The following is a 20536-nucleotide window of genomic DNA, read 5'->3' on the forward strand; positions in this document are numbered from 1 at the left end:
TACAATGATTTAGTAGCATAAAAACTATTTCAAAATCAGAAAAGGTCTCCCACGGTTATGAGATATCTGATATTGTTCGGTCATGCCAAAATGAGCCATAAGAAACCATATATGAGAAAGAAGCTCTCCCCCTCGTCTAAGGTGATGAGCATGTTCACTTCCTCTACCTTGACTTGCCGCATAACATACCATTTCAACCCAAACATCTCTAACTATCTTCCACTTATCTGATATTTTCATTAACTCTGATGCAAGCTTGTGCGCATAATAGAATACGGATTTGATTGCATCTTCTTTCACTTCAACGCTGAGTTCAAGTAAATCTATCCAAGCTGGAATTCTTTTGTCGTCATTATTGTCGCCATTATCTCCAGTGCTGTGTTCAGTTTCGTCTGATGGATCGAAACGTTTAATGGAGATACTGTGTTTCTTGAAATATTCGCTGACCTCAGAAAGAGTATCCCGACGCCTGAGTACACCTCCCACTCCAACTGGCAACAGTAAAGGATTCTGAACAAGGAGAAACATCATATATTTTGACAACACCATGCCCATTTCAGCAACAGTACTGTTATTTTCAGTTTCGAAGACTCCTGAGTATTTGTCCTGATAATAACAAAGTTCTGTTGCAATGTGCCAGATAAGGATACTTTCGTCAAAGTCCATCTCAACACTCCATTTAAGCATACTATGGTTTTCAAGTGCACGGCTTCCCCTTGTCATCCTGAGGTTTCCTCTATTCTCCTTAAATTCATCAACATCCTTCTTGACATGGTTGAAGATCAGCTCTTGCAATTCTCCGACATTCGTTTCGCTTCCTCTATGTTCGTTAACTCGATCATGCTCCCTCTTCACATGATTGAATATCAGCTCTTGCAATTTTGTAAGATTCGTGTCGCTTCCTCTATTCTCCTTGAATTGTTCATATTCCAACTTGACATGGTTGAAAATCAGCTCTTGCAATTCTTCGGTCACCTGTGTATAGGACGTTTTATATCGACGATTTTCTAGTAGTTTATCCCTGTACTGGTTCATTTTCAGTAGTAGTTTATCCACAAACCGTTGTTTTTTCAGTAGTCTGACCATCTGACAGAGCCCCGGGATTTTACAGTCAGATTTTTCTTTGATGCAAAGACTTGTAAAACTGTACTGCCCAATGGAATTTGACCACCGTGGTAGTGAAAGCATTGGTTCCAAAAGATACATGGGTTGGAGGATGGTATTGCTCTTCTTCCGCCTAATGAACCAATGTCTAGATTGATCAGAGAAGAACAGAACAAGAGCAGCATATATATCCAGAACGATAGCTATACCCAGCAACAAGAAGGCTAACCAGACATCAAACCTGGAATATTTCTGCTTGTCAAGAAAACAGAAAATGAGCAACACGAGGCTGGTGAGACAAGTAGTGATAACCCGGCGAATTAGACCCCAACGAGTATGAATTACGATGGCCTTGGTGTATAGCAGATCATACATGAATCCTAGTTCGATGGCGATCACACTGAAAACATCTTTATGAGACATATCCTTTAATAAAGGCTCAATGCTTTCTCGCTCGATGTCGCTGGTGCTCAAATCTGCAAAGAGACACTTGAATATATGAAATAAAGCATAGGCTAATATGATCTTTTGATCAAAATTGAATTCTTTTCCAGACTCAGGCATGTTTATTTTAAAAGCGGGAGCATCTATCATGAAGTCTCTTTCCACTTTGTATCCCTCGGCAAGATACAACGGGTACTCATCCAAGAATTTGGGGTAATTGGAATCAGCAGCAGCCGAAGAGAGCACCGATTCTCTAAGTTGATTACTGCTTGCTGACCAGAGAGTCCATGTCCTCTCTCCATACTTGATAAACCCAACAATAATCATTGGTATTGCAAGAATTGAAATCCGCGACCCATTCCATGCAGTTAGAAAGATCAGTACTGTGGTTAGTGTTTGGAAAAGTAATTGAAATGCGTGCCTCAGGTACAACTCGTTGTCTTCTAAAGAGTATGCTGTAATAGTATCAGGGCCACCCAAATGCAACAGAAAAAACGGTGCCCAAAACGCAGCAATCTCGCCATTGGAATCAGGAACACCACCATTGTCGTAGATTTCTCCAATGTTATTTAAGAGTACGCCAAGGGCCATAGTTGCTACAGCATCCGCCAGCAAGTAGGCAGACCAGACCACAACTTTAATCCAAGTTTTGGGAATGTACTTCCTGCGGTTGCCCAGAAAAATTAGAAGCATTTGTGAGGCGAGGCTGAGGAAAACCAATGACCTTAGCTCCCATTCCTTCCACACTTTTCTTATTCCTGGAGGAAAAACCTCCATCATCATCCTCTTCTTCATCAAGATCAAGCCGCTAACAACTGAAAATGTACATGAAAATTAATTAAAATGTGTACAATGTCATGGCAAAGTTCATATATATAGAAAAATAAAAAGGAAAAGCAAGTAGAAGATCAGTTACACATGCACCTGTGAGTATCATCGGAGAGATTTCGGTTCTTGGACTAGTTTTCAGGAGAGATAAAGAAAGTTTATCATCGGAGAGATTTTTTTATCAGTTGGCGCAAGAGTTGAAGTTTCCAGGATGCTGCTCAGAAAATGGGTTGGAGCCGTTGGATGATTAAGTCACTTTGAAATAATCAAGGCGCTGTTTCTTGATTTGGCGCAAGTGTTGAAGTTTCTGGGGTGCTGCTCAGAAAATGGGTTGTGGTCGTTGGACGATGACTTCTTGAAGATGATTTGTTCGAATCAATTTGAAATAATAAAGTTCTGTGAGTTTCTTGATATGTCATTGTGGGTTTTTGGCGCAAATATTGAAGTTTCCCGGATGATAAATGTATATTAATTTTATGGTCAAAATGGCTAATGTTTCTACACAAGACCAGCCTGCTGACAACTTTACTAAAGCTCTTGACAATAAAGCTCATTCTCATTTGCTTGTATCTTTCACCGTCTAACTTTTTTTTTCCCGGGGGTAATTTACTGTTAGGGCTCCTTTGGATCAGGTTGAAATTAAAAAAAAAAGGGTAATATTGGTTTAATTGACCAAATTACTGTGTTTGACATTTTTATACAAAAACATTATTGAAAAATAAGATAACAAACAGTGTCAAAAATGGGGTAAATCATCGGGAATAATATTACCTTGGAGGAGGGTGGTATTAAAATATTACTTCGGTAATGCAAATTTCTGTCCAATTTTGCCCCAAAACAGTGGACAATGTGGATGAAAATATCCTTGACTTTATTAATAATTACAAAACACCTAATTTATAAAATGATAAAAACACCCCCACCACTACAGTGCCAGATTCCGGCTACCACCGCTGGAATCTGGTTGAAATTTGTCGTTGCAACTCAGACTGGTTAAATCTGGCCGGTGGAGTGTCGATCTACGGCCAGATCTAATCGTCAACGATCGTAAAAGACTAGATCTGGTCGTCGTTGACCATCAATGACGGCATTTCTTTGAGTTTCTTGGTATGTCATTGCTGGTTTTTGGCGCAAATATTGAAGTTTCCCGGATGCTGCTCAGAAAATGGGTTGGAGTCGTTGATAAATGGATATTAATTTTATGGTCATTTTCGCTTCATATAACTCAGAACACACGCAATTGGTTAGCGTAAGTAAACCGACCCAACCACTACTTGAGAATATGAAATATAAATAAATTAAAAATATTATATATTTAAAGAAAAAGACACTGGCTATTTATATTTCTGAAATAAAATAAGTTCACAAAATAAGTCAACATCGCTGCTGTCCGTCAACTTTGACCGGTTTTAAAATTTTGAAAAAAAAATTATTTAAATAAAAAATAATATTTATATTTATGAATTAAAATAAGTTAATGATATATCAGTATTATTTATAATAATTAATTTTAATTTAATGGACTGATTTATGTTTAATTAGTTAATATAAATTTCATTATGGAGTGATTTATGTTTAAAGTTTAAACCAAAAATGGATTATGCGAATGGTAAAAGCTTGAGGTCAAATGTTTATCGAATCACAAGAACAGNTTTTTTTAGTTCCCTCTTTTTTTTCTTATAAAAATTTATACTGTTTTTTGGCAGAAGAGTTGAAGTTTCTCTCGCCCTGCTCAGAAAATGGGTTGGAGTCGTTGACCGATGACTTTCTTGGAGATGATTGGTCTAAGTCATTCCTTTAGACAACTCTGCTTTCTATAGAAAAAAGAAAAACATGGCTACCTTACAGGAAAATAAATTCATAAAAGAACAAATATTTAATAGAAACAAATTAATTTGAAAAATATGCCTTACACAACTAAAATGGGCTTCCACATGATTGCATTTCGACCGAGACTCTTCACATTGTTGATTGTTTAATCCTGAGAGGGAAACAAGAAAATCAGAAACTCACTTCGGTTTTCAGATGAAGAAGAAAATGGACAACAAAAGATTAAGGCAATAATATGAACAATGTTAGATGAACAAGGCAATAAACTTTAAAAGATGAAAACTATGAAAATTGCTCACAAAAAGAGGTTGAAAGTTCCGGTCGCTTTCAATAACGACTACGTTTTTTGGCCAACGCTTCTTTTAATTCCATCTACGAAATCCTTCTTCATACTAGTTAAAGGTCAATTCCTTCAAGGAAGTCACACTCTCCAACCAAATTGGGATGTCTAGACGTTTGCAGCATCTAATCTCTAATTTTGTAAGGCAGGCATGGCTCCTTTGTCGATAGTCCATTCTATCAACTCCGTTAGCATCCATAACTTCAAAACCTGGAGTTTGGGAAATGCATGACAATATATTTTTTTCCCTGAGTAGAGATTAGCGAAAAGCCTGAAGACTTTCAGGTGTTCCAACCCTTCTAGTGGCTGCATTGGGTCTTCTGATAGTTGTGACCCTCACAATGTAAGTATTATGAGATTTCGGTTAAGTTTTACTATGTCAAGTCGATTGATCACAAATACAAGTTTGACAGCATTGTGTGATTCAACATGGATGGAAGATGGAGGTTTGAAGGTTTATTATTGTCATCGACTGATTTCAACCGCAAAGAGTGAAGACTGGTCAGTTTCGAAATCCAGTGAGCTATTTTTGTAATTGAGTTTGTGTGGCATGTCAGTCCCAATTTCCTAAGACCCCTCAATCTATTCAACCAGTTGATTGTGCGCCTGCTATCGCCTATGAGAAAGCCCGATAAGATTTGAAGGTTAGATGGAAACTCATTGTCAGTTATCGCAATTTCAAGAAAAATGCCGTTCATATAGAGATGCCGAAGGTTCTTTGCCTTCCAGATGGAATTAGGCAAAGTGGTTATTAAAGTGTGCTTCACATCTAAACTCTCTAGGCAGCGAAGATCACCTACTGACTTTGGAATTGAGTTTAGGAAAGTTCGTCTCAGACCAACGTACCTTGATCACCTTCAAGATCAAGCACTGTGAGCAATCCAAAACCTCTAGTGGTTACCTTGTTGAGGAACTTTCCTACTGCATCTGAAGGTTTATCTTTCTTTTCTTGGTTAAAGGATATATAAGAACATAGATGTTGAGTTTCTCTTTCTGAAAAAGAATTCTTCTCAATGTCTACACATTCTATAAGCCTCCGGATGTTAAAGTAGGGTGATCTCGGCGTAGAATATGAGCTAGAATGGACATGAAAATATCCCATTCTCTCAGCAATTGGAAAGAGAGTATCATACAGAGTACTTGTCACAAAACATGTTTTAGGGCTTCCATCTAACCTCCAACTTGCTACCTCGATCAAGTTCCTATCCATCAGCTCTTTAAGACAACTTTCAGCCAGATCTTCAGGATCAAGATCGATTCCCACCGGATCTTCAGGATTCGCATATAGGCCTTCAAGCGGTCTCATCAATCCCTCAGCAATCCATAGTAGAAGCAACCTTCTAATGGGGATTTGATATGATCGGGGGAAAAGACATAAATATATGAGACATGGCCTTAGAGGAGAAGGTAGGCCATGATAGGCCAAAGCCATAATATTTGAAGGATGGGGTACATCTAAGGAAGCTGAGTGATTTTCTTCCCCTGTTGCATCAGTTCCATGCTGAGTTTGCTCACTCATTCCACCAGCTATTTGTTTTATTTCCCCGCTATCATCACTAACCACTCTTTCTTCTTCATTTTCCTTCTGCTCTGTATCCTCAATCACCCCTAACCAAGCATCAATGCTAAATTTTATACTAGACAGAAAGCCAGCCAGCACACATATTGCAATAGGCAGACCCCCACATTTTTGCAAGATTTTCTCCCGAATCTGTCCCTGATCAGAAAATACTTGGCTTCTGGGGTCTCTTCTGACCTTTTTCAAAAACAAACTCCAACTCTCATCCTCGGTTAGTAGACTTACACGGAGAAGAGGAATGGTTGGATCAATATGGTTGGCTACATCAGGATCACGTATGGTTAGGATCACCCTGCTTCCATTCGATGAGTTTGGAAAGACCACTTGGAGTTTCTCCCATATAGCAGGTGCATGGATATCATCCAAGACAATTAAGAACTTCTGCGTGTTTAATAAATTACGAAGCTTCTCCTGCAATTTCTCCAGTGGCAATTTCTCTTCATCTTTAACCTCAGTCACCTGCTTCAATATCTGAACTAAAAGATTTTTCTCTTTAAAATCTGGAGAAACACTAACCCAAGCACGGTTGTGGAAAATTTTCTTTATCTCTGAATGGTTGTAAACTCTTTTCACTAGAGTTGTCTTGCCAGAGCCTGCCACACCAACCGCTGATATAAGAAGTTTGTCACTAGTCAAAATTAATCTACTTAATTCCGAAACCTCGTAATGGAAACCTACAATATCTTCACCATAGAAATGATGAGAAGATGTTTGCAAGTGGTGCTTTTCATTTAGAACTTCAGAAAATTTTATTCTGATATCATAGTTGGCCATTAACCAATTTAACTTGTGTGCAGCGATTTCATCAGAAGCTCTTGTGCGCAACTCAACGGGCATAGAGTCGGTTAGCTGACCCGTACATTTTTTCATCTCGTTGCTGAAACGAAATTGCATATTTGATGACCTCAAGAAAAGCAGGAAAAACTTGATGAAAATCTTCTGTTTCTGCAATTCTTTAGTTAGGAAGAAGGCTTTCATGGCGTCCTCTGCCAGATAAACAGCTTGCAGAAGCTTGATCTTCCCATCATCAACTGTGAGAGCCGTTCCTTTGTCATCCTCTGAACCTTCTAAGATTTTCAGAGAATCTTGTAGCTTATCCATGAACAGTCTCAATGCTGTATCGGCTATAGGACCAGTTGGCAAAGTAGAATATGTCCATGCATCATTTAGGTTTGTTACCGCAAGCCAAATGGTTGCTTCAATAGCCATGGATTCTCGATCTCCGTTTCTCTTTCCTGTCTGTTGTTTTTTTTTTTTTTTTTATCAGATATGAGACTCTAAAAAGACGTCGTGGTCTGTGTAACTCCTTCGCTAATATTTGCAATTTGGTCAGAGCTGGTGGGCGAAGGACAGATGCATTGGTCTTCGTTGATTTAATGATATATAATATTTTGGTGAAGTCATCGTGACTTTATCTAAATGTACTGAAAACGTTCATTAAATTCCCCTTTATGGCTGCCCTTTTTTTTTTTCTTCTATAGAAAACAGAGTTGACTAAAGGATGGCTCCCCACCCATTCTAATGACTTAAACCAATCATCTCCAAGAAAGTCATCCTGCAACGGCTCCAACCCATTTCGGAGCAGCATCCGAGAAACTTCAAAACTTGCGCCTAATCAAGAAACAGAGCTTTTATTATTTCAAATTGATTTAACCATCAAACGACGCCAACCCATATTCTGAGCAGCATCCTGGAAACTTCAACTCTTGCGCCAAAAACCACCAATATTATATCAACAAACTCACATAGTTTATTATTTCAAAATTACTCTTGAGTAAAACTTCTGTCATTTTGACTTCATGACTTGGAATTGGGAGATAAGAGCTTGATCAAAGCATTTTTGTTCTCATGTAAAATTATATGTTTTTTTAAGGAAAAAACTATTTAATAAAGAATATAATTATAAATAAGAATAAAATTATAAAAGTTCTATTAAAAATTGAAATATGAATCGTATTAAAAATAAATTGTCTCTTATATTACTTATAAATATAAAGATAAAAATCAATTCACGGTTATGAAAAAATGTGAAAGTACAAAGTATTTGATGTAAGGGACTAAGGGTTATTAAACATCATGGATAGAGTGTATTAAAAACTGATATTGTTTCCACTCTTAGGCTATAAGAGAATGAGAACCCAAAGTTATTAAACATCATGGGTAAAAGTGTCTTTTGAAACTAGGATTGTTTCCACTCTAAGTACTAGATTGAACATCAAGCTTATAATTAAATGATTATTTGCAGAAAATTTATAAAAGATTTCAAATAAAATTAAATCAAGTTATGACACTTAAAACAGGTTTTCGAAAATAAAATGCTGAAACCTTTTGTTTTTCAAAAAACAAATGCCATATGTTTCCGGAAAACAATTCTACAATATGTTGCCCATGCAAAACAGTTTTCTGATGGAGAGATCTTCCGGGTCTAGGAAGCTAGAAAAGGTCTCCGTTTCAACCTCCATTTCGCCTTGATGAAGCAACAACATTTCAGAGTTTTCAAAAGCCCTGTGACAGTGTTGTACTGTCAGCTTAAACCCTCGAAAAAGCCTAAAGCTGTTGGCTGGGGTTTCGTTATTTGCTAAAAGAAGATGATCAACCGAAACGGCGGCATACAGTGACAAGATTTGAAATAACAAAACCGAGAAATAACGGTTTCGTTATTTCTCGAAACCGTTGTTTCGAGAAATAGAAGATAAGAAGTGTGTCTACATTTGTAAGTGACAAGATTTAGGTTTGTAAGCAAGAACTGACACACTGTAAGCTCCTTTCTTTGAAGAAAATAAATTACAATAAGCTTCTGGTAATGAGTTTCTTGAATTCTCTCTCTAACTTTGTTTAATGAGTACTATAGGGAGGTTGAGATTAATTACCAGTACTAACAAAAATAGAACTTTATTGCCTTTAAAAATTATATAAATAGATAAAGAGTTTAAAGACAAACACTGTTTACACCATTATTGTTACTATATTATGTTGAAAAAAAATTTGGCAACCAGATTTCGGCACCGGTGACCGGTTTCCGACAGGTCATTCCAGCCATTGTGTCTGCATTATCCGAGAGATTATAAAAATTTTAAAATAAGTAAATTTTAGATCTTATTTAATATTTTATATAAGCTTATATTTATTGTGGATAAGGGCATATGAGATAATTTGATTAATGTGTTCTTTAAAAATTTAAGTGATTAGATTTAAGTTACAAATGTTTACTTTTCTAACAAGTGATTTTATTTGAAAATAACTGATAATTTGTATTTAAAAAAAAAAAAAAAAAAAATCAAAAGACTTAAAACTAAATAGATTAAGTGAAAAGTGAGAAAAACAAACAACACCTTAGTTAAAATATCAGCAATTCTCAGATTCAATGAAACATATTGCAAGATCAATTTCTTAAAATGGTTTTTCATTGATTTAAATGTTCTTTTGATACTCTCATCATTGTAAATCTTCTGTAACGGTTCTCTCTTAGAACCATATTCCACCACTGGAATGTGAAAATGTGAACGGTCTCCATTGAGGATTAGTTCAGGTAGCTCCTCCATTCTATATTTTGTATTGGAAGTACTAGTTTTTGACAGATTGCTTATCTTACCCAGTAATTTTTCCAGATTTTTCAAGAAGGAAGATTCAAGTGCACGTAAGCTGTTGGTTTCTCTTTCTGAATTGCAATGAAGTTGTCTATGGCATCTTCTGCCAAGTAAACAGCTTGCACAAGCTTAGAATTTGAGCTGCCATTACTTGAATCACTTTTCAAGAGTTCCTCTACTTCTGATAGTTTCTTAATGGACCGACGAAGTTGAGTCACCTCCATTGGCTGAATGATTTGACTACCCTTAGCAAGACTTCTTAGCTTCTCCTTCAAGAGAAAAATGGGTACTTCCGCTGCCATAGATTCTGAAGTCTGGACTTCCTTGTTTGATTTTTTCTGACAAATTTAAGCAACCAAATTCATTAGTAACAGCTGATGTAGAACAAGAAAACAGAGGGATAAAGTAACAGACAAGGAAAACAGAATAGGTGCAGAAAGAAATTTAATTCATACCAGCATTTAGACTCACCCTAAAAGTTACTTAATAGGTGTATAGCGGGAAGATTCTAATCAGAATAGTTTAATAACATAAAAAACTATACATTGTTTATAATTCCCTTGTATCTCTGATATTAACTTTGAATTGCCTCAAATACCTAGACATGATTGGGATGAACTTGAATTAAGTCTGAAAATAAATCAATAATAGTAAATGTCAATAGTCACAAAAGAAGAACCTAAGGAAGTGTTAAATTTTCTCAGTTTTCTCCCACCAAACACTTAAACATTAATTTACATATAATTACTTGAGGGAAATCCAGAAAAACACCATATCTACTACTTCATTGCACAAAAAACATCCGCCCTTAAAATTTAGAAACAGATATCCAAATGTAATATTGACCTCACCATTATATCTCTCAACCAGTGAAGGTCAGTATGCTATAGATCATGTAATCAATCATTGTCCCATACGCCATAGCACATTATTTTTTTTTAATTTAGATCAGATATTCAAAGGTGTCAAAGAACTTAATGACTATCTAAGAGATCATAATGGTGGTGAAATGAAGATATTGATAATAAAAGTTACCATGAAGATGACATGAATACAGTTTGTAAGGTGGGATCACTTGCCTTGATTTCTCCTTTGTTTAAGAAAACTCCACAGAGGAAGTAGCTGATGACATTGCCTGTGCTTGAAGGTCTTGTCAATCTATGTGCCTGCGTCTTCAACAGTGGCTTCTTGGTTACGTGGGAGCTTCCACTTCTGGTATTTTGGCCTTGCTGTTACAAAACTCAAGCTTCTTTTGCTTTATCAGCCATCTTGGCTCCAACATAAAGCAAACAGAGGGTGTTTCACTTGGTTAAGACAATGAATATATTCAAATCAGGTAATACATTATTTTCTCTTTTGTTTATGTAATAAACTATCTGATTAGTGATTTTTAAAATGAATATTTACCTTACATGAATTCATTGATTTGCTAAAGGACTGATGCATAGAATACTTTTCCCATTTACAAGACAAGAATAGGGTGCTAATAGTAGAAAACAAGTAAAAGAAAAGAAAAGTAGATTCTTAACTGCAAAACCTAGTTGAAACTTGATATTATTATGTTATCCAAATATAATAATAATATGAACATGAAATCCTTCATGTTGATCTACATATGTGGAATCCAACAGCCTTTCTTTGCGGCAACAATCTCTTTTGTTTATTTCAAATCAATGATTCAATTGTTGATTGCAGATAGCATTGAAATAGAGCGCCTAAACTATTAAATGTAGATATTAAACCCATCTATGATCCAAGGCCTCAGAACTTGTCTAAGCTTATCGACAAATTCCTGATGTTTACACCTTGTAGCTCCATGGATGAATTAACAATGCTATTAGCAAAATTAGGGTTGCAATCGAGTCGAGTATTGAAAAGCTCAACCTCAACTCGGTTGGAATAGTCGAAGCTCGAGTTCGAGCTCGACCGAACTTCAATTGTTGAGCTCGAGCTTGAATCGATTATAACTAAGTCCAAATCGAGCTCGAGCTCAACTTAGTTGTAATCGAGTCAAAATGTTGAATATGAAAAAGTGAATTAGGAATTTGAGGTTTGGAATTTTTAGTTATTAATTATTTTAATTTTTATATAATTAAAATATTATATAATATGTTGAACTCGAGTAAGTTCACGAGTTGCTCGAGTATGTTCACAAACTGCTCCAAGTCAAATATTATTAAGCTCAAACTCGACTCAACTCAACATGCAAGCTACTTGAGCTCGAGCTTGACTTGAATAAAGCCCAAGCAACTCATGAGCAGCTCAGCTCGTTTGCAGGCCTAAACTACAGAACCAAGGGTCTGATAGCTAAACTGTGAGTTAAGGAAACTATACATTTCGAGGTTTTCAAAATTTGAAACTCAAAGACTTACAAATATTCATACCACCATCAATAAGTAACCTCAATGCCTTTAAAGTCATCATCGATAGAAACAATGTTGAGACAAACCAATAGATTTTAACCTCAATGCCTTTAAACAAAATTCATAAATGAAGGAATTATATCCTGCAGACAGTCCTTAACTTGGAATATAAACAAAATTTGTTTTGTTGTGATTCTTGGTATCAACTTAATTCCAAAAAGGTAAGCAGGACACCTAATGCATATTCTGCCCAAAATCTATTGGTTTGTCTCAACCTTGTTTAAAGGCAAGTCAAACCATTAGTAAGAAAGCCTTCCCAATTTGGGGTGGTAGAACTTTCAACATCCGGAACTCCACTTACTGTAGCCAAAAGTTAAATGTCGTATAACAAATCCAAGACATAATATCCTCCACTGCATTCTCCAAAGACATCCCAAGGCGTATTTTAAATCTAAATCTTGTACCAAAATATTTATCTTCAGAGGCTTTGCCATAGTCTCCATTATCATTAAAATCTGGAGAATTTNAAAAGCGGGAGCATCTATCATGAAGTCTCTTTCCACTTTGTATCCCTCGGCAAGATACAACGGGTATTCATCCAAGAATTTGGGGTAATTGGAATCAGCAGCAGCCGAAGAGAGCACCAATTCTCTGAGTTGATTACTGCTTACTGACCAGAGAGTCCATGTCCTCTCTCCATACTAGATAAACCCAACAATAATCATTGGTATTGCAAGAACTGAAATCCGCGAGCCATTCCATGCAATTAGAAAGATCAATACTGTGGTTAGTGTTTGGAAAAGTAACTGAAATGCGTGCCTTAGGTACAACTCGTTGTCTTCTAAAGAGTATGCTGTAATAGTATCAGGGCCACCCAAATGCAACAGAAAAAACGGTGCCCAAAACGCAGCAATCTCACCATTGGAATCAAGAACACCACCATTGTCGTAGATTTCTCCAATGTTATTTAAGAGTACGCCAAGGGCCATAGTTGCTACAGCATCCGCCAGCAAGTAGGCAGACCAGACCACAACTTTAATCCAAGTTTTGGGAATGTACTTCCTGCGGTTGGCCAGAAAAATCAGAAGCATTTGTGATGCGAGGCTGAGGAAAACCAATGACCTTAACTCCCAATCCTTCCACAGTTTTCTTATTCCTGGAGGAAAAACCTCCATCATCATCATCAAGGCGCTGTTTCTTGATTTGGCGCAAGTGTTTAAGTTTCTGGGGTGCTGCTCAGAAAATGGGTTGTGGTCGTTGGACGATAACTTCTTGAAGATGATATATCAGTATCATTTATAATAATTAATTTTAATTTAATGGACTGATTTATGTTTAGTTAGTTAATATAAATTTCATTATGAAGTGATTTATGTTTAAACCAACAATGGATTGTGCGAATGGTAAAAACTTGAGGTCAAATGTTTGTCGAATCACAAGAATGATTGTTAATATTGCTAGTCACGGACCGTAAGATTTGTCCTATTTCAGAAACTTTGTTGGAGTCAAGGGACTAGTCAAGATGTATGTAAGCTGGTCCGGACACTTCCAATAAAAAAAAAAAAGAAAATTGTATATGTATAATCATTTATGCATATATATTTTTTACTTATGTTAAGGATAATTTTACCCAAAAAGTATAAATTTCATCACTATTTATTATTAAAAGTAAACGACGTATGTGGAGTTTCTTGTGCATTATATGAAGTAATCACAACCGTAAAGTCTTTCCATCAAAAGTAATAAAAAATTAAAAATTATAAAAGAATGTTCAGAGCCCGCTATATTACAGTTATAAGCGAAGTAGACACATGAGTCGAAACTTTATACAGTCTACGGAGATCGAGAATCCATGGCTATTGAAGCAATCATTTGGCTTGCGGTTAGGAACCTACATGATGCATGGATATATTCTAATTTTCCAATTAGTCCAACAGTGGAGACAACATTCGGACAGGTCATGGAGAAGCTCGTAGATTCCCTAAAAATCTTGGGAGGTACAGAGGCTGACAAAGGAAGTGATCTGACAGTTGATGACTGGAAGATCAAGTTTCTGCAACTGTTTATCTGGCAGACGATGCCATACACACCTTCTTTCTAAGCACAAATTTGCAGAGACAGAAAGTTTTCATTAAGTTTCCTTNAATAATAGAAGTTGCCTTTACCTCATGTCAACATCGCTGGCCATCTCTAAATTGAATAAATTGAAACTTATGTCCCTTTTTTAAATTTTATGAAAAAAATTGTACCTACATCAAAAGATCGAAAGATGGAAAGCCTTCACGTGCCGATAATGACAATGGAAACGTTAAGGAATGTTATCGTCCACAACTTTTGTTAGTGTTGATATGTTCTAAAATTTTGAAAAAAAAATTATTTAAATAAAAAATGATATTTATATTTATGAAATAAAATAAGTTAATAATATATCAATTTTATTTAAAATAATTAATTTAAATTTAAATTATATTTAACTAGTTTATATTAATTTCATATCATGATAAAAATATATATGTACAATCATTTAAAGTTAAGGGTAATTTTATTAAAAAGTAAAATTTTATTCCATTTCATCATTGTTACAAGTAAACAATATAATCATATTTTATTCGTTTTACAAACAAATCTTGCAAAGATTTATGTGATAGAAAATGAATGAAAGAGTGAATATAAAAAGTCAAACTTATCTTATTTATTCTCCTATTCATTTTCTGTCATATCAGTTTGTATAAAAACCTTTATAAGATTTTTTTTTTTTATGTCTAGCATGATTGTTATTTTTATTACATTCCCATACCCATACCCATTTTTATTTCCACACACATGCATTCTGCAAAGTGAACACCACTTTGGAGTCTTTTACATTGAAAACATTAAAAAATAAAAAAATCATAAAAGAATGTCCAGAGCCCACCAGGTTTTGTTGGAGTTGTCGACTACTTCAGCATTAATGGGTAACGGAGACGCCCGTAGGCGGTTTTGGGCTTTTCCATGTATAACCGCTGTAGGATTCCTTTTAAGTTATTAATTCCTTTTTGGGTTGGGCTTAGGAATATGAATTCTTGTAAAACTAGGTTTAATCTCTTAAACCTAGTATATAAACATATTTTTCTCTTGTTATGGAAGTGAGAACAATTCATTCATTGTAAACGAGAGAAGTGAGGCATATTGCAATAATATTGACTCAGCTGGACGTAGCCTACATTGGGTGAACCAGGGTAAATCGCGCGTATTACATTCTTTGTTTACTGTTTGTTTTGTTTAATTATTATTATTTTGTTCCTGTTGCTTCTCTATTTCGTTCAGGTTTGACTACATCGCAGATCTGAGCAAAGGAGCCACATGAGTCGCAAGTATTGAGAAAAAAAAAAAACAGAAAAGAGAAACGGAGATTGATAGTCCATGGCTATTGAAGAAGCAATCATTTACCATGCGGCTGAGAACTTAGTTGATGCATGGGTATGTTCTTATTGTCCAGTTAATTCAAGAGTGGATACAGAATTCAGACAGTTCATGTAGAAGCTTAGAGATACTCTAAAAATCTTGGAAGGTACAGAGGATGACAAAGGAAGTGCTCTGACAGTTGACAACTGGACGATCAAGTTTCTGCAAGCTGTTTATCTGGCAGAGGAGGCCATACACACCTTCTTCCTAAGTACAAGTTTGCATAAACAGAAAGTTTCTATTAAGTTTCCTTCTTTCTTGAGGTCATCCACGGTGCAATTTCGTTTCAGCAATGAGATGAAAAAAAGTTTGGATCAGCTCACTGACTGGGTATCCGTCGAGCTGCGCAAAAGAACTTCTGATATTATCATAAAATGTTGTGAATTTTTTGATGAAAAAAAGCAGTGCTTGCAAACAGTTTTTCATCAGATAAATAATGAAGAAGATATTTTTTGTTTCGATTCTGAAATTTCGGAATTAAGTAGATTAATTTTGACTAGTGAGAAGCTTCTGATATCAGTGGTGGGTGTTGCAGGCTCTGGCAAGACAACTCTAGTGAAAAGAGTTTACAACCATTCAGAGATAAAGAAAATTTTCCACAACCGTGCTTGGATTTGTGTTTCTCCAAATTTTAAAGAGAAAAATCTATTAGTTCAGATATTGAAGCAGGTGACTGAGGTTAGAGATGAAGAGAAATTGCCACTCGAGAAGTTGCAGGAGAAGCCTTGTATTAATTTATTAAACACTCAGAGGTACTTAATTGTCTTGGATGATGTCCACGCACCTGCTATATGGGAGAAACTCCAAGTGGTCTTTCCAATCTCATCAAATGGTAGCAGGGTCATCCTAACTAGCCGTGACAATAATATAGCAACTCATATTGATCCAACAATTCCTCTTCTCCGAGTAAATCCACTGACTGAGGACGAAAGTCGGAGTTTGTTTTCGAAAAGGGCCAGAAGAGAAACAGGAGACGAAGTGTTTTCTCAGGGATAGATTCGGGAGAAAATCTTGCGAAAATGTGGGGGTCTACCTATTGCAGTATCCGTGCTGACTCGCTTTTTGTCTAATATAGAATTTAGCACTGCTGCATGGTTAGGGGCGATTGAGAATACAAAGTGANCGTCGTGGTTATTGAAAATGACTGGAACTTTCAACCTCTATTTGTGAGTAGTTTTCATCTTTTTATTGCCTTGTTCATCTGACATTGTTCATATTATTGATTTTTCTTTTCATCTGCTGATTCTTTTCTTTCAAAGAAGTTTCAAAGGCAATCTTTTTTTTTTTTTTCATTTTCCTCTTTATCTGAAATTTGTTTTTTCCTTTTGTTTCCCGAAGTGAATTTATGAGGTTAAATTTATTGTTTCCATCTCAGGATTAAACAGTCATTGATGCAAGGAGTCTCGGTCCAAATGCAATGCTGTGGAAACCCATTTTAGTTGGCAACATTTGTTGTATGCAATTGGAAATCTTAAGTGCTCTGCTTTTAATTTCTTTCTTCCATTTTATGTGTGAAAGAAATGGGGGAGAGCTCCTTACTCGTGTTTGTTTTTTTATGGATCATTTTGACATGACTAAGCAGTTTCAGATATCTAAAAGCCATGGGAAACCTTATCTGATTGTGACATAGTTTTTTGCTTCTGCCAACTGCAGATGTTGTAATTTTTGCTTCTTATAATATATGTTTATTTCCTTTGGAACTTCAATCCAAATCTTAGTTTAGCAGCCGCATTAGCGACAAAATTACCAAATGCACGGCGGTTTTACTTTTTGGCTTATTTCCCAGCGAATGGCAAATGATTTAAACCTAATCAGGGGAATGCATATTGGCTGGGTAGTAGTTTGATGGTGAAGGAATAGTAACTCGGTTGTGTGAGAATTAAAATATATAAGGGTATTCAATTTAGTCGCTGGATTTCGCACTGGTGAAATGGGCGGCAGCAATGAAAATTGTATAGGAGAAACTTTAACCGTATCATTTAGATTCATTGCATAATATGAGATTCATGGATGAGGTTCTGTTTTGATGAATATGGGATTTTGAATATGGTTTTCTGATTAATGTCCACCAGAGTCTTCAGCAGTGGTGGTGGTGCACGAAACCAATGACAGTTATGTATTTTCTCAATAATTAGATGCCTGAATCATCCATCCAACTCAACGGGCATGGAGTCGACTAGCTGACCCGAACATTTTGTCATCTCCTTGCTGAAACGAAACTGCATATTTGATGACCTCAAGAAAAGCGGGAAAAACTTGATGAAAATATTCTGTTTCTGCAATTCTTTAGTTCGGAAGAAGGTTTTTATGGCATCCTCTGCCAGATAAACAGCTTGCAGAAGTTTGATCTTCCCATCATCAAACCGTGACAGCCCTTCCTTTGTCATCATCTGAACCTTCTAAGATTTTCAGAGAATGTTGTAGCCTAACCGTGAACTGTCTCAGTGTTGTATGGGCTATAAGACCAGTTGGCAAAGTAGAATATGTCCATGCATCATGAAGGTTTGTTACCGCAAGCCAAATGGTTGCTTCTATAGCCATGGATTCCCGATCTCCGTTTCTTTCTTTATTTATTTATTTTTTTTTAATCAGATATGAGACTCTAAAAAGAAATCATGGTTCGTGTATGAGTGTCTCCTTCGCTAATATCCGAAATTTAGTCAAAGCTGGTGGGCTCAGGACATTTTTTTTTTTTCAATTTTAAGTTTTAATGTTTTTAATGGAGGAGGAAAGATGTATTGATGTAATAATGTTCTAAGCTCGTCTTCACCAACCCACAATGAAGACAGCAAATAGAAGAAAAAAAAATGCGGCAATCTTAAATCAAGTTATGACACTTAAACAGGTTTTAGAAAATAAAATGCTGCAATCTTCTGTTTTCCAAAAACAAATGCCATATGTTTTCGGAAAACAATTATACAATATGTTGCCTATACAAAACAAAATGTGCTTCAATAATTCTTTCCCGTAATCCTCTTATACATGACATCAACAGAGTTAAATACAATTTGGTCCGTGAGATTTGAGGTATATATATCGAGCAAGAGTCATTTAGGCCCACAAGTGCAAGCCTCGCCCATGGGCTTTAATCTTCTCATGCAAGTTTGGAATCACGGCCTAATGGAACCAGTCAGAGCAGCTATATAGAAAAGGCAACAACACTATGACTAAAATAAACCCAAAAAGAGTGAACGGGTATCACCATCACAGAGAGAGCAAGATGAAACAGATTGTTTGTGTTTGTACTTTTGCTTGTTTTCAGGTTTGGGAAACAGAGTATGGAACTTACTGAATTACTACAACAAGAACAATGACTTCAAATAACAGCCAGTTTCAAGCTTTGTACCATGTATACTAATTGCCTAAGTCACGAATTAGATTCTCAATATAGTAACATGACAAATTAAACATCATCCTGTCTCTATAGAGACACTAACTATCTATCTATGAATCTCAATTTGCTCTAGTTCTTGCTCAATTAGGTTACCTTCTACTTTAAGTCCTTCAACCTCTTTACCCACAGCAAAAGTTAATTCTTGATTTTCTTGGTTTTGGTTTACCAAGTACTGAAGATAGTAGGAAGTGATGGTAGAGTTTGAAGAAAGCAGTTGAAAAAGCATTAAATTAAACTCCATAATAGTGCATACCATAGAAATATGATAATGAGAAACAAATAGGCTATCAAGAAATGTGAGGGTGGTAAAACGAATAACACTAGGATTGACAAAGCTAAGAGAAGATAAAATTTTTCAGGACACACAAAGATGAGACGACTGGTAGTAAGAGAGAGTGTGATAGGTGTGAAGAGGAAAGTTAGTAATAAAAGAAGAGTAAGAATAAGTAACATGATAAATAGAAATTGATATTGAAGAATGTTTTCCGCTTGGAGTTTCATTAATAGAAAGAAAATAAAAATATTTAGCAGAGGTGGGAAGAAAAGCCTCAAATCAATGGAGAAATGCATGGTTGTCCATCTTTGAGTAAAGAAGCAAAAGGGGTTTGGTTTATGAGTAATGCTATAGTCATCGGGAGTAATACACCGAATTTGTGCACAGAATGATATAGCGAAATCTTGACCGTCGATTAATATTAAATTATAATTAATCAACGGTCAGGATTATGTCATGTCATTCAATGCATAAATTCGGTGTATTACTCCTAGTGTCTCTATTATTTTCCTTGGTTTATATAAGCAGATATGTCGTTAAGAATGGGGAAATTACGAAGCAAAAGCACCCATTTCTCTGCATTTTAATTCTTAAGAAGAAACTGCAGGATGTTCATATATTAAAATACTAAAATCAAGATTATTAATATTTTATTTAATCTAAATGGCAGAATGAGTGATGAATAGTTGATTTGGGCATGCATGTACTGTAGTCTGTAGGGATACTCTAGGCTGTAGCCTGAAAATAACTCTAAAGTCAACCTTTGGCATTTTAGAGACACGTAATATACTCAGATGTGTTACCAACGAATAATTCAGAATTCAAACTTGATTGCATAATTAATTTAATTAAACTTCTCTTTGTGGTCACCACAGATTGCTCAAATAAGGAAATATTATAAAATAATAAATAAAAAGTTTGAATGACACAGAGTTAGCGTAAGAGGTTGATGAGTTGTTAGTATTTCGTTAGCATTTTAATATAATAAATAAATATATATCTAATAGCTCATTTGTTGTTTATTTTATTAATCCATACATTAGGTATACATTAGACATACAATGTTAATAAATATATATCAAAAGTATGTATATATAATGTGTATCTATCCAATCGTGGATAGTTCAAATGATTAGACAAATTAAGAATAATGTAAATAAATACACAGTCTTAGGTTTGATTTTCTATTTAAACACACATGATTTAAATGGACATTGTGTAGCCTAATATGATAATTTGAGGTTAAAGAAAGCTTTCATGACTACATATGCTCAAATTGGCTTCTTTGAAAAGCTTTTAATTAAATGATTACTGGCAGCAAATTTATGAAAAGATTTCAAATAATATTA

The 20536-nt window shown here is 35.5% G+C and overlaps 3 protein-coding genes and 1 long non-coding RNA gene across 4 annotated transcripts; 2 read left to right on the top strand and 2 right to left on the bottom strand.

The window, feature by feature from the left end:
- Positions 1-24: 24 nt before the first annotated feature.
- Positions 25-2561, bottom strand: LOC116133689. Its single transcript, XM_031419374.1, has 2 exons — positions 2473-2561; positions 25-2363 (listed from the first exon to the last, which is right to left on the bottom strand). Exons 1-2 carry the CDS (start codon positions 2483-2485, stop codon positions 25-27), a joined length of 2352 nt encoding a protein of 783 aa, XP_031275234.1. The 5' UTR covers positions 2486-2561.
- A 2817-nt stretch (positions 2562-5378) lies between these two features.
- Positions 5379-7334, bottom strand: LOC116133690 (putative disease resistance protein At1g50180). Its single transcript, XM_031419375.1, has one exon. It carries the CDS (start codon positions 7332-7334, stop codon positions 5379-5381), a length of 1956 nt encoding a protein of 651 aa, XP_031275235.1.
- Positions 7335-13927: 6593 nt separating this feature from the next.
- Positions 13928-16515, top strand: LOC116133691 (probable disease resistance RPP8-like protein 2). The gene is made up of 2 exons (XM_031419376.1): positions 13928-14072; positions 15626-16515. Exons 1-2 carry the CDS (start codon positions 13928-13930, stop codon positions 16513-16515), a joined length of 1035 nt encoding a protein of 344 aa, XP_031275236.1.
- A 127-nt stretch (positions 16516-16642) lies between these two features.
- LOC116133727 lies at positions 16643-17219 on the top strand. Its single transcript, XR_004128603.1, has 2 exons — positions 16643-16685; positions 16895-17219. It is a non-coding gene; the product is annotated as an uncharacterized LOC116133727 (long non-coding RNA).
- Positions 17220-20536: the final 3317 nt, after the last annotated feature.

This window comes from Pistacia vera, unplaced genomic scaffold, assembly GCF_008641045.1.
Source record: "Pistacia vera cultivar Batoury unplaced genomic scaffold, PisVer_v2 Contig272, whole genome shotgun sequence".
Lineage (NCBI taxonomy): Eukaryota > Viridiplantae > Streptophyta > Magnoliopsida > Sapindales > Anacardiaceae > Pistacia > Pistacia vera.

Bases quoted from the DNA above. Each gene is read 5' to 3' on its own strand.
- LOC116133690 (XM_031419375.1), bottom strand. From the start codon at position 7,334: ATGGCTATTGAAGCAACCATTTGGCTTGCGGTAACAAACCTAAATGAT.
- LOC116133691 (XM_031419376.1), top strand. From the start codon at position 13,928: ATGGCTATTGAAGCAATCATTTGGCTTGCGGTTAGGAACCTACATGAT. The intron at 14,073-15,625 runs GTACAGAGGCTG...AAATCTTGGAAG, and splicing joins TTCCCTAAAAATCTTGGGAG to GTACAGAGGATGACAAAGGA.